Source organism: Centroberyx gerrardi, chromosome 17 (assembly GCF_048128805.1).
Source record: "Centroberyx gerrardi isolate f3 chromosome 17, fCenGer3.hap1.cur.20231027, whole genome shotgun sequence".
Taxonomy (NCBI): Eukaryota; Metazoa; Chordata; class Actinopteri; order Beryciformes; family Berycidae; genus Centroberyx; species Centroberyx gerrardi.
In genome coordinates, this window is record NC_136013.1 from 5048748 (window position 1) to 5063013 (window position 14266).

Genomic DNA, 14266 nt, shown 5'->3' on the forward strand with positions numbered 1-14266 from the left:
ACTGATTAGAATAAGATGCATCAAATAAATTATGAGTGATTGTGGGCCTACATCTAAAAAGAGTCAGGAGCCGGGTGTGAAATGTAAAGGTTCAGTGTCTCCTCTATATGTTGTGGTCTGTACAGTATGTTGAGGTCCTTTGAGGGCATTTTAAACCACAGGACTCCCACAAATTACACCCTTACATAATTGTGCTGAAGCGTCACCAGTCTAGATGACATGGTGGCACTACAAAGCTATCGGTCTCCTGAACCCGCGACCTGGTGTTTCAACACATTTATCTAACCCAAAAACACAAATGTTTCCTCTAAATTACCCAGTTTGCAGCGGTGAAGAGGCGGACGGGGGTTCAGAAGTGGCTCTTTCCTGTTGAGCAACTGCTCCTCTTAGATCTCACTTTGTCATTACCTGCGGCTGTTTTGCTAGAGGAGGTTTCCCTTTGATGAGTGCGATGCATGGCGGTTTTCAGCTAACAAGCCACTTTTGTTGACACATGACGCGACACGCAACATGTTTATTTTCTGTCCTGTTAAAGAGGATGTCGATGGGTTACAATGCTTTGACATGTTAGTTAAATTTCCTTGAATAAAGATGAATTGAATTGTGTTCAGAGATACTTCACTTGATTTTGGATGTTAATAAAAGTAAAACTTATTTGGACAGTCCAGTGTTGATACTCAACTATCAGCTGACTAAAAGTAGATGTTCAACAAAATATCACTTGCCTATTTGCTACATCTTTACAGACTATGCAACCCTAACATTAACTCTAACCCATTACATTACATTATGTCATTTAGCAGATGCTTTTGTCCAAAGCGACTAACAAACATGACTTTTCACACTATTGTAGGCTATCATCTGAAACTCAGTGCATTTTTTAGCGACATATTCCTGAATAAGTGGGTAAATCAAATTCATTATTATTATTGAACAAATAGAGCTTTTAATGTAAGCTATGGAGTAGCATGTTGCCTATTTACTGTGATTGTGTCTCAGTAGTTTGCTATTACACCTTTTTCTCCGGTATATCCTCACTGAAAAAGGTCAAAGCTGTTTATCCTCACCTGAAAAATACACACTAGAGAAGGTGTACTGCCTACTGACTTTTAAAAAGGCCTTGACTTCAATAAAAAACAGAGATATACACCACACATCCATGTAGTTGCAGGGTGTCTTCATGCCTGTAAGCATTAGCCAGTTAGTAATTTTCACTGTTTCATTCTGCTGACAGCGGAGACAGACAAATATGTAAAAGTCGACCTGGCTAACATCATGACAAGCTAACAAATGCACAATAGATGTTAAGTTTGGTTCACTATCAATCTAAAAATACCTGATTTGAATGGGAATGTGTTTCCCTGCTGGTGTGTTTTTCCAGCTCAGCTCAACACCACATTTAATTTACACATCATCTTGCTGATTTATGACTTAATCACCGCTCTGTCAGCATTTCTGACATAAAGAATATTAATCCATACTGAGGAGAAGACACAGGAACAGTGCCACGGCTATTGTTGCACTACAAAGGGTTTGTCTTTAAATCATCCCCCTTTTACAGTGAAACCACTGACTATCTAAGAGGAGAAATCAAAATGAGCTGAAGACACGGAGCCAAATTCTATAATTTATAGACTTGTCTTCACAGTCTCTTGCAGTAATCCTCAAAATATCAAATATGAAGCGGTTCATCATCTTCTCAGATAAAAAAAAACCAAGAAGATCCCCTCTAAGATGAAGCCAGAGTTCAACACCAGTGAAACCTCTCAGCTGTGTGAGAAATGTAGCACCATGCCACAACTTACTCTCAGTGTAGAAATGATGAACTGTAACTGACCGCAAAACCAGTCAGTTCGTGACTTACTATCTTGATTTAGGAAAAAAAAAAGGGAAGTAGATATGGGATTAGGGCCCACATTGCTAAATAAAACCAACCAAAACCTCAAAGTGAAATGTGAACCTCATGTTGGAATCAATTAAGAGAAAAACAGACTTTTGTTCTTTAGCAGGATTATGATTACTGAAACCAATTTTAATTGAAAAAAAATATGATAAATCACTAACTTCTAAACCAATAAAGCTCTGCCATCAGTTATTCAAACCTTCAATACAGCTGTATTAAAACATGTGTATTGTTTAGAAATCTGAAGTGGTGATCTGCCAGATTCTCATTTTTTAAAGTCTTGTCTCCATCTTTGTTGCTCAGCGCTCATCGCTGTGGTGTTTCTGCACTGCACTTCCCAGAGATCACCTGTCAATCAAACAGTGTGGGCGGAGCTTGGCTTTTCTGTTGATGCAGTTTGAGTTTCTCTTTTCTTTGTGTGTTCAGCCATGGTGGCTATCTATCACTGCTCATGCTAACTACCCAGTTCTTCTTCTTCTGTTTATTCCAAACAAACCGGAAATGAAAAAACGCATCACTTCCCGTGCGCCCGAGGATTTTTCCCGGGAAAGACCTACCAGACACCGGCTGTTTAGAACAGACAATGTAAAAGCTTTCATGTACTGGATATAGGTTGAATCACTATTATGTTATATCAACTGGTGATAGAGCAGTAGCAAAACAGACATTTATTTATCTGAAAATGTGGATTATTACTCTAAACATTGCATCAGAGGGAAGTAAAGAGGACTAGGCTGAAGATGAGAGTTAATCCACTAATCCACTCTATAGGCTCTTGTTATAAGTAATGGGACATTGCTCCCTGCTGGCAGTCCTGTATAACACTGCCAGAGTTACAGCCTGGATTCCCACTCTGGACCACCCATGATAAAAATGTATACAGTCCTGGCACTAAAGAGTTTTGGGTGAGAGAGAGAGCAGCAAATGTTCTGTTGTGTTACTAGGAAGTTGGAAAATGTGCTCCATGATGTCCAACACGCACTGAATTTTTATTGGTCTAACATGATGCCAGTGTGGTTTAGTGGTCAGAGAATCGGCCAGTAACTGAAAGGTCACAGGTCCGATCCACAGCTATGTGTCACTCGAATAAAAGCATTAGTTAAAAGGTAACAGGGGAGTTGGAAAACATTCGCCATGACATCTGAAACCAAACAGGCTCAGTTCTCTGTTGGTTGGTAAAAACATTTTTAACAGCGAGCCCAAGAGAGGCTTGTCATAATGAGCATCAGCTAAAAATGTTGACAGCGTTGGAGCCAAAAACAAAACTGACGACACGATGGTTCTTTTCTGCTGTAAAACAAGGTTCATTTCCAAAATACTGCACATCTATTTTGGAAAAACTCACTACCTTAGGTTCATTATGAAGTATCTTTAAAATCTAGATGATCATATCTTTTTGTGTAATTTTTTCAGCTAAGGATTCATCTTACCTACTAATCCTTTAAAATGTACCATTAGCTGTTTTAGTTTTGTGCTTCCAATCCTTTTGTAATTGAACAGTGGATATCCAATTTTGGAGAGCAACCCTTCAAATGTTGAAATGGAAATGTGTGTGTTTGTATTTGTGTGTGTGGGGGTGTTAATTATTCATATGAATGAGTTTTCAGCAGTTGATTAGATAACATAACAAAATGTTAGGGTACTTTTTCAGTACTGTAGGTTATGGACAGCAGTGCTCTTCTGTGCTGGTTGGTGCAGGAATAATTCTGTATATAAAGATCAAAGTATTCCACTGCGAAGACTTCAGACCAGCTGCATTTCTTTAATATCTTTAATGTTTTTTAATAGCAACATGTGCTTTCAGGATCCAAAAGGTAGTGTACACAATGTGGAATTGATAGAAATATGTTTAATTCAGGTCTCATTAGTGTTATATAACATGTTCCTCCAATGATACATCCCAGTAGAATAACAACAAAGAAAATACACAATAAAAGGTACTTGGTTATTCTCCCTCAGTTTAAGTGCATAATGAATTATGTATTTTTCAATGCATTAGTTTCTTTGTCCGTGAATCAAATGGGCTAATTTAAAAAATACAGTCCGGTCTTTTTTCTTCTATTTTGTGCTATATATTCTTTTAGTATCCTATTCTTTTATATGATTATATATTTTAAGTGCTAATTGTGCTCATGACAGACACCTCTTCCTCCTTCAAACGCGTGACAGAGCATCGTCGGTGTGTTTTCCTCCTCTCTCAGCGGCTGATCTTGTACACCACATCGCCGACCTGCAGGATCCCCGTCTTCTTCACCGTGAACAACTGTCCGAACAGCGGAGACTTTTTATATATGTGCTTCTCGGACGGTTGGCACTGGCGATAGCTGTGGAAAAAGACATCAGAGTAAGTCAGAGGACGTTTAGGTTTGACATCGACCGGTAAAAAAGGTCACTGTCAAGTTATATAAATATAAGATTACATGTAACAGCATACATAGGGCTTTCCATGTCTTAGAAAGATAGAGTGCCTGGTGAGAGTAGGGAAAGTTTCCATTTGGATCAATTTGTCTGACATTTCCAGGATGGAAATCGTATTTAAATTTAAATTTCCTTAAATCAAAAGTAAGGAAAACTCTTGTGTTGGCAGTTATGAATGAATTAGGTAAACTCAAGAATACACACACACAAAAAAAAAGGCATGATTATTTGTCTATTATAAGAAATGAAAAATTCACCAACACCAAATTGAGTGAGAGGAAATAAAGTCCTTACATACTGAACCATATTGGCCCGAAATGTTAAATATCAACCTCCCTTGAATCATTTTTTGTTAATATCTCACCTTTTCAGAGTTTCCAGAGGCTCTTTTCTATTGATTATACCGGTTTCAGGGTCAACTGTGGTGAACAAGCACCTGGCAACAACAAAAGTTAGAGGTTAGCTTGCACTGCATTCTTGAAAAATACTGCAAATGTCTATTTTTACGGCAATTATGGATCTCTAATGATGAAAATGTGACCTGTGAAAGGGTAAATGCAGCTATTCATACATCCTTGCACTAATATCACCCAAGAGAAATTCATGTGTATTTCTAACATATAACATTAAGTGGACGCTTCAATCAAAAGCGCCTTACATTTCCATTTTTTTTTAGCCCGGGAATCAAACCCTCAACCCTGCAGTACAGCTGTGGATTCACTGTACTTGGTAAATAAAGTGATTCTGGCTCTGATTAAAACCAATGTGAAGCATCAACCATGTTACCTTCCACATGACATTACACGGTGCAGCCGCACACTGCCAATCCAGATCTCTTCCCACGAATCCTAAAAAAAAAAAAAAAAAAAAAAAAAAAATGGCATTTGTTTTTGAGTCTGAGATAAAATTAGCCCACACTGCTCATACTGAAAAGGACAAGGTATTAGTCAGCCGTAGGACCGAAATGATGAATCCTCAGATGGAGAAAAAACAAAACTTCATAAGCTGAGTGTACAGAGGAATAAAAAAAATAAGTTGTTTTTTTTAACCCTTTGTGGCTCTGATCTTATGTTTTCATGTCTGTCTTTCATGGCTCTCTTTGTTCAGACCGCAATGAAGATCGGAGACGTTTCCAGGACTTAAAAAAGAAAAATCTGATTTCTGTTTCATGTGTAAATTTATGCAGTCACCTTTAGAGAGAAATCAAAAGGCAAAACAAAAGAAGTCAGAGCAACACTTGTGGATGCATCACCTCATCAAAAGGTTCACAGTCACTGACGACGATGCTGGGGCGGAAGCGCTCCACCGTCACGTCCTTGTCCAGTTTGCTGCTCAGATCCCGGACCGAGGCCTCCGACAGCAGCATCACAGGTCCAACATCAGGGTACGCCACCTGCTGGATGAGCGTAAACACACAGAGAATAGAATCACAAAGGGAAATCTGGTTCTCCTGCATGCAACAGGTCATTTCAGGTAAACCCTCGACATTATGAGCAACTAAAAGTTAGCCATAAAAGCCAAATTTGATTGTTATTCTATTGCTGCTTCTCAAAAAGGCTACATAACAAAGGTGACGTTGTCTGGGATTTCAATTATTAACACACCGGCATTTGATCAGGGAGAATAAAAGCAAACGAAAAGCAAAAAAACAGTAACTTCTCTTGAGAAATGAATAGAGCTGTGTCTGCAATCCTCAAAATAAAATGCAGGAAAAAAAAAGGAAATCACACTTCAGTACAAGGCCCAGTTTTACCTCATATTGTGAGAAAAGCGGCTCGATTTCCGCCGACCTCCTGGGCTTCATCCAAGGTTCAAAGTGCACCAGGCGAAAGGTTTTCTCTGCCCCAAGATAACGAGTGAGCCAGCTGGACACTTCGTCGCCACAGTCGCGGCCCTGAATGTCAGTGCTGAACACTCTGGAGCACGAAAAGAAGTTTGAAAACAGATAGTGGAAAACAAAACTAAGTGATTCTGTCAAAATACGTGTATACAAGTTCCTGTGTAAACCAGGGACTTGTCCAAAATGAGATATCATATCTACACTTATAGTCATTTAGCTTAATAATTATGGTCTTCTTTTGGGAACAGTGGGTAACTTGAAGTCCTTGGTTGACAAAATGATTACACGTTTACAGTCTGTATCCTCTATATTTTCAAAAATGAATGATGAACTTCAGGTAATGGATATATGACTTTTTTCTTATTATGCCATACTGTGGGTAAAATGTTGAATCAACCTGCAGTCAAGTAGTTATTGGTAACAAATTTTAACTGTCCACAAGAAACATGAGCAGCTATTGATCCGATCAGTGAAGACTGCGGTGCCGAAGGTAAAACTCTGTCCCGACCTGCAGTCGATGACGGGTCGGTCAGGCTGCTGCAGCGGGATGCGGAGCTCCTCCATGTCGGGGCCGTTCAGACACACCTGGCCATCGTCACAGCTCAGAGACACCAGCACCAGGCGAGGCTCCTGTCTGCCCGTCACCATGTGACCGTCCTCTGTGATCACCAGCCAGTGTCTGCAGCCAAAACAGAGGCAACTGTGGGCTGCTTTCCTTTGTGCCATTTTGTGTCCCTGGTTGAATTAAACTTGATGTTTTTACCAGGAGGGAAAGGAAATGTCCCTCCAAAACTACCAGTCAGTGTCAGTGCAAAGGCAGTTGTGAATTTCTTTCATTTTGTGCCATTTTGTGTCCCGGAGTGAATTAAATTCTATGTATATTGGGAGGGAGGCAAAATGGCCCTCCAAAACTACCAGTCAATGTCTCAAATTAAATAAAAGCAGTTGTGACTTGCTTTTTTCATGTCATTTTGTGTTCTTCATCTGAATTAAACTGAATGTTTGCTCACTAGCAGAGGTGCAAAGTAAAATGGCCTTAAAAGAGATCCTGCAACATTTTAAAAGCTCTATGGCAATAAAATAACAGCAAGAATTGGACTCGTCTTGTATAAGGATTTCACAATTATCTAAAATCTTAATTAAGTGGGATGCCTTAATTGGTGTTAATTGGTTCAAGACATTAATTTAACCATAGCAAAGTGTCATTCAATCACAACCTCATAGTAATGCACAGACCCATAAGACACTTGGGAACCATGTGCATCTCTCTGCTGCACAGTAAGTGGGAAATACACGCTCTCATTAAAGGAGGCAGGCCAAGTCTGTGTGGCCAATGAGGGTTTTTTGCAATTTGAAGCAGCTGATTCATGTGTTTCTGCCGGTAACCTAACACTGTGAGCGTTATAAACTCTGGTGTAACTCATTCTAACTCGTCAAATCAGACGCTCGTGCGCAACACTCACCGATCCTGCAGCTCTCCGTACTTCAAACCTACTTTCTGGCATTCCGCGAGCGCCACAGACAGAGCTTTCCCGGACTTCAGGGGGTGAATGAGGAGCTGTGACACCACGCCTACGCGACAAACTTTTTCTGGCTTTCGCAAGTATTTATATCCAAGACCGAGGCCGAGAACAGCAACACCTGCTCCGCCGATCAGCAGAGCGGCTTTCTTATGCTGGAGGAACGCATTCACAGCGAGCTCTTTCAGGTCCATTTTGGAGCTCCAGCGACTTGTTTGTTTGGGACATTGAACTTCAACAGAGAGGCGGCTCCGTCCGTCCGCGTGTGACGTCACGGGGGTTTGTTCAAGAGCATCACACGTATGAACTTGAGTTTGGCAGTTGGGCTGCAGGGAATAAAGGTTTATGAAGCCAAGGTGGAGGAGCACTGAAGTATAGAGCTGTAGGCGATGGGGTTTGCTTTATTCGGACACATCTGTTCAATTCAATATAATCACGGCGCAAGGTGCATTAAATGCAGTGGTGGAAGAAGTAAAAATGTAAATCCTCTGTAGCCTGTGGGCCCCACGACAAATCGAAACCTGCACTTAATTTGGCTGCTGCAACAACTTCATTTCTCCTCACCCCTGTTAAATTGGCCTAAATATGTGGCAGACACCAATTCAGTTTTAATCTCCAAAAACAGTTGGTCTTAGAGAAGAAACCAAGTGACGTAATGCCATAGCTGACCTTCTCAGTGAAACTATTTTTGTCTTTGACATAGATACTCAGGTCTATGGCCAAAGTAGAAAACAGCAGATGCTCCAACCACAGGGAGTCAATACAGGGATTTGTCGAATGGATACTCCTTCTGTTGCTTTTCTGTGCGCGTCTAATGGCTGAAGGCAAATTCACGGGCACAAGGCCAGTTCTAGCTGGTTTGATGTTGCAATGGCAAGCAATTTTTGATAACAAGGTACAACCTTAATTGCTCTATATGCTCAACAACTGAGAACGCACAAGAAAATGATTTTGAAGAGGAAAAAAGAAATGAAAACAGGCAGTTGTTTTGTAATTGTATGTATATCTTGTCTTTGTGCCATCAGGATCAGCTGTACTTTGGGCTTCACTTTGATGGTATATTTCAGTTCTTAGTGGAGTTTTACTTTTATATACGTATATAAGATTTGATTTTGCAATTCTGCATTATTACCTTATGTTCATCGTTTTCTTTATTGATGCTCTTCGCTGCATCAGTCCTGCACTTCTGTCATATAAAGTCAACTTGGTGTTACTTCTACTCATCTAACTCTGTCTGACTGACTGAGTGACTAACAGACCTTTATATATCCAGACTGGTAAAGTTAATCCACCAAGGTAACAACAAGACCAGCCCAACAACAACATCCAGAAACATAAAGACAAATGCATATGTGATGGAGCATCATGTCTTCACCTCAAGATAGAAATTAAATGTATAAGTCAAACAAAACCAGACGCACATAAAATAAGGTAGGAAAAAAATAACATAGGATCAGATATAAACTCTCACGTACCACAACATCATACTCCACCATACTCTCACCCGTGACTAACCTGCTGTAGGTTGTCCAGAACTGGACTTCAGTCAAAATTCCCATGGGGAAACCATCTGGACCAAACTGTGATTTCTATACATTCAGCAGGATTTTTTTCTCACACACTACATGTGCATAAACAATACTGAGGTTCATATGAGATCCTTGTTGCAAAATTGAATGACATCATCTTATATACAAATCCTATATCTTGCGTACAAATTAATTTCAGAGATAAAAATGTTTCTCTATGAATCACCAATCAATATACTACGATACATTTTTTTCTCTGAGCTGTTAGATTGTAGACAGTACTTTAATTATAGTGATAATCATTCACAGTGATCAACATTAGGGATAGAGTATGAACACATACTGGGAATAGCTTATTAATAATTCAGATGTCATGGATTTGTGAGGGAAATTTCAGCAAGGCATTAGTGAAACTCAGAAACACTCAGATTTGTTGGAGAAACGCCTCCATGTTTTTAATGTTCTTCTATGAATGCTGCTTTCCAAACATGGGCAAAATATAGTGGAATATTGATTCAAATATTTGAATTAATTAGATGAGGTGCGCTTGATTTATCTTGCCAGACTCTTGAACAGTCTCAAAAGTAGACACATCCCTTGCAAGATAAGATAAAAAAAAAAAAAAAAGTGCTTTTTTTTTTTTTCAAGTACGCCAAATGTTTTCAAGTACTATTTTTCTCCTGTCATCTTTACAAAATGTTGTTTTGTACATAACATTTCCAAGTAAGAAACAGAGAAACCTGTTTATGGTAGTGCAACATAATGATGTAGTCCTACTGTTTGATAAAGTCCATTAAAACTAATACAGTACTTGCATAAAATATAGGCTGTTGTATTCTGGGTCAGTAATTGTTAATTACCAAAAATGGAATGCATCATAGTCATTATTTCCCTTTCATTAACATGTGCAAACAGTATCTACTTGTACATAAATGCGGTGCCTCGTTCGGTGAAGTACAGTGCAACACAGCAGGTCAGTTTCCTGGATGTAGACCCGACCCAGTCCTAGTTTCTCAATGGAGACCAGATCTAGATCAAATAGTATTTACAAGTCATTTTTGGCATTTGTTTTTATGTGCACGGTGTACCAGATGGGTGGGGTTTTTACCATATAGGGCAATACAATGAGTTCCAGAAAGTGAAAGGAAAAACATTACATTACATTATTATTTTTCATCAATTTGTGATGTTTAATGCATTCTAGGAGTTATTTTGTGATCAAGTGCTGTAATTAACTTTTTTGGTGAACCCACTTTCCCTCAACCTGCCTCGTCTGCTTCTACTTCAGTTAGTGATTTCCTACATTTCCCAGAATGCCTTTCAACAACCTCAAGAGAAGGGGCCTGAACTTGTTGCATTCAGCTGTGGGTTATACATGTAGGTAGAGAGAGCGATTGTTTTCCAGTTGAGTAAAAAGCGAGAATTGTGTCAACTATTGAAAATGCAACATCATGTCTTGTGGCTGCAATGCATTCTGGTCTATTATGGCTACTGTCGGTGGAGAAATTGGTCTCTCTGCCTCTTCTGCGATGGATTTCTCCCTGTATGATTGTTGAACGTCAGTGCAAAATGGCGGCTCTAGAAAGAAGCCCTCGCTCTTTGATTCTGAGGGACTGACACCAAAATCTGACGTTGACCGTTGATGTTTTAGATCGCTGAAACATTTTCTGCGTTTACGTTTGGCCAGTTATACACAGGAATGAAAAATACACCACCAAACAACAAAATGGGCCTAGAAATTCAAGGTACATCCCCAATAGCTGTTTTTAGGGTGGATTTTCCAAGTAAGACAATCAGGAAAGTGTTTGAGAGTCAATGTACTGTAATATACTTTTCTGTGAATGACAACTTGCCCGTTATCCATTGTTCTAATATGGTAAACCCCTCCCATCTGACACTCCAAGCAGGCTAAAACAAATACTAAGAATGATTTGCATCTACTTTTTGGTCCAGAAGTGATTTAGACAGCTCTACACACTTACTACTTACTGCTATATCTGGACAACTGATGTGTTTGGTTTGATAGGCACTGAGTTCTGTGAAGCTGCACAGTCCTTCAAGTCAAAAAGAGGCGAGTGGAGAGAGAGATTCACACAGAGAAGCAGGACAAAGCAGAAAAAAACAGGAAAAACGCAGCTCTTAGAGTCACACCCCAACCAGGTACTTTGAAAGACATCTGTGAACCAAAATCTAAGGATCTATTTTGTATTTTTGTTAGCCTGTCCCGATGTTAATCGGGTCAGCTTTTCTGTATTTTTCTGACTCCGCGGTAAACAAACAATGACATGGTAAGAGGTGATCATTTTCTAACTGCTAACAGGCAGAAAGATCTTCAGGCAGCGTTGGTAGTGCATTAGCTGCATCTGGATGTACCTGGATGGCCGGTGTGTATCTACACTGAAGGACTGATGGAAGCAGCACATTGGAAACACCATGAAGTGGACCAGTATCTGCTCTTGTCTGGACTGAGTTCTGGAGAAACCAAATGACCTGGCGGCGCCAAACTGCGGCTGATGTCACCAGTCAGGATCCTATACGCTATCGGCTACATGCGGCCTGGAGCGATTCACTCAACCCTGCAGCACCTGCTCTGCCGCTGTGCTGCTGCCTGCATGTTGTGTAACTCTGAGTACCACGTGCATTGCAGTATGTCTGCGGTAGGCGTGTGGTAACCCAATGGTTTTCCTGATGGCTACACCACCGGGCAAAACACACACACACAACTGCCTTTGAGTCAAAAACATCACAGCTCAAATAAATAAGAATTTGCTGCTTTCCTCTTTTGCATGTTCTACTGTTGGATTACTGGGATTATAGCACCACAAACATCTACTTGTATTCATGTCTTTGCTGCGAGGACTGCCAAGTATCTACTGTCCACTCGGCGGTATAGACTGTATTGTGCTGTACTGTAATCTGCTGTGTTTTGGAGGCTACACAGAGCTGCGTCTCTTGAACACCCTGAACGGAGAGAGGATGTGTAGGCCTGTTGTTATGGAGCTTATGCTCGTGCATTGACGTGGACTGCACACGCAGCCTGTAGATCCAGGTTCCAAGTAGTGAGGATAGTTACTGTTCTGCTGCAAGTAGGCATCAGAGAAGGCGAGTTCCTGAGGGATCATGGTGGGGATCGAGCCCTGCAGCTTCTCCCTGCTCCTGTACCACAGGCAGGAGCATATTGTCTGGAAGTGGAGCACCTCAGTGTAGACGCCTTTTAAATCTTTAGCCTTCACGCTGTCGTCTCCGATGGGCGTGGAGGAGGTGGAGGCGGAGACCGGGACCAGGCGAGCCATCTCTCCTCTGGGCTTCCCGCCGGAGAGCAGGGCCTTCTGCTCGGCGTCCCTCCGCTCGTCCTCGGTGTTCATGGTGAGGAAGCGAAGCACCACCAGGTTGAGGAAAGCCCCGATCACCGTCAGGCCCGTCAGGATGTAGACGAAGCAGAAGGCCACGTACCGGGGGTCGTTCTGCAGCGCGTGGTCCTTCTGCAGGGCCACGTAGTCGCCGAACCCGATGGTGGTGAGCGTGATGAAGCAGTAATAGTAGGCGTGGAGGAAGCTCCAGCCCTCGCAGTAGGAGAACGCCGCGGCCCCCACGCACAGGGTGCTCATGCAGGAGAAGAAGCCCACGGTCACCATGTTCGCCATGGAGACCTCCGTTTGACGCATTCCCAGGCACTTCTTGGCTTGGTGCAGCAGGTACCTGACGAACGTGTTGATCCTCTCGCCCAGGCTCTGGAACATGACCAGGGTGAGCGGGATCCCCAGGAGAGCGTAGAACATGCAGAACACTTTCCCTGAGTCTGTGCTGGGCGCTGCATGGCCGTACCCTGAAAAGACAGCAGATATTTAAACTGCAGCCGCAGTACACATGGGATGACACAGTGAAGAAGAAGCAGTTTCATTTTGTTTACTCAGTTCTGTGTTTTGGTAACTCTGGTATGAAGCTGGTATCTGATAAAGTCCCTCAGCTGATTTGATTATCTGTACAAGGTGGATAGCTTTAGCATTTTTCAAAACTGTTGCTTGAGTCAAATATAAGGAATTAAAGCAAACACAAAACCAACACCCACTTATCACGTGAGAGGAAAACCCCACCACGCAAATTCAAACTGACTTTAACGCTGTGAATTAACAGCCGTTTATTTGTCTCACAGACTGATCCATTGTTCTTAACGGAGACAATGTAAACACTGGATAAAACCAGAAATATATGCCCTCGCCTTGTCCTTGGTTAATATTTAGTGGTCTAATATTATTGTCATAAATCGAGTATCTTTTTATGGAATGCATTTAGCTTCAAACTCACCAAAACCACGATTTCGCCCGTTAATAGGTTAAACAGTAACTGGTGCTCACCTATTGTCGTTATCACAGTGATGGCGAAGTAAAAGGATCCGGCAAATTTCCATTGCACCCCGGCTTTGTGAGGTTTCAGCTGCAAAACGACGAGCTCCAGTTCGTCAAAGTTCTCTTTGGTCAAGTTATATTTGCGCATAAGTTCATATTTTCTGGCCTCGAGTTTTCTCCTCTGAGTTTTTTCCTGCTTGGACTCCAAAGTGTCAAACACGGCAGCTCCGACCACCAGGTAGGTTAAGATGCTGATGATGAGGGCGAGAGTCCTGGCGTTTTGCCTCTTCATGTTAAAGACGCTCTTGGTTGAAGTTTTGCTTCCTTTGCAGGTGGGAGCTGAAACTCTCTGCGACCTTCTTGGCGGAATGAGGATCCAACACTGGGACTTTGGAGACGCGCACATTGATTGGGAGCTGTTATTTCAGCACCACCCCCACATCACAGTTGGGTGCTACTGTATTTGGACTATTTGTCACCGTGCATATATTTAGCTTCTGCAGAGAAGAAACAGAGGGCAATCCCACAGACTCTCAAAAAGTGTTTTTTGAAGTAGCTTAAATTTTACTTTCATAACAAAACCTCTTGCAGGAAAAGAGTGTATGTTGGTTGGCAGCGCTCACCGCGGCTGAACCGCAGCTTCCCTGAAGCCTGAATAAATATTTTGCTACCTTTTACCTGCGGTTATACCCTTCAACAGAGCGTCCGAT

At 41.5% G+C, this 14266-nt stretch overlaps 2 protein-coding genes across 2 annotated transcripts; both read right to left on the reverse strand.

Moving 5' to 3' along the window:
* Nucleotides 1-3755: 3755 nt before the first annotated feature.
* Nucleotides 3756-7913, reverse strand: marc1 (mitochondrial amidoxime reducing component 1). The gene is made up of 7 exons (XM_071909573.2): nt 7625-7913; nt 6670-6840; nt 6075-6237; nt 5574-5717; nt 5108-5169; nt 4686-4757; nt 3756-4227 (listed from the first exon to the last, which is right to left on the reverse strand). Exons 1-7 carry the CDS (start codon nt 7873-7875, stop codon nt 4101-4103), a joined length of 990 nt encoding a protein of 329 aa, XP_071765674.1. The 5' UTR covers nt 7876-7913; the 3' UTR covers nt 3756-4100.
* A 4230-nt stretch (nt 7914-12143) lies between these two features.
* On the reverse strand, nt 12144-13848 carry kcnk3b (potassium channel, subfamily K, member 3b). The gene is made up of 2 exons (XM_071909571.2): nt 13566-13848; nt 12144-13036 (listed from the first exon to the last, which is right to left on the reverse strand). The coding sequence occupies exons 1-2, from the start codon at nt 13846-13848 to the stop codon at nt 12144-12146; spliced, it is 1176 nt and encodes a 391-aa protein (XP_071765672.2).
* Between the last annotated feature and the right edge of the window lie 418 nt (nt 13849-14266).

Coding starts and splice junctions, on each gene's coding strand:
- marc1 (XM_071909573.2), bottom strand. CDS start 7,875: ATGGACCTGAAAGAGCTCGCTGTGAATGCGTTCCTCCAGCATAAGAAA. Junction 5,718..6,074: donor CGCTTTTCTCACAATATGAG/GTAAAACTGGGC, acceptor ACGCTCATCCAG/CAGGTGGCGTACCCTGATGT. Junction 4,228..4,685: donor CCTCTGGAAACTCTGAAAAG/GTGAGATATTAA, acceptor CTTTTTCCACAG/CTATCGCCAGTGCCAACCGT.
- kcnk3b (XM_071909571.2), bottom strand. CDS start 13,848: ATGAAGAGGCAAAACGCCAGGACTCTCGCCCTCATCATCAGCATCTTA. Junction 13,037..13,565: donor CACTGTGATAACGACAATAG/GTGAGCACCAGT, acceptor CTGTCTTTTCAG/GGTACGGCCATGCAGCGCCC.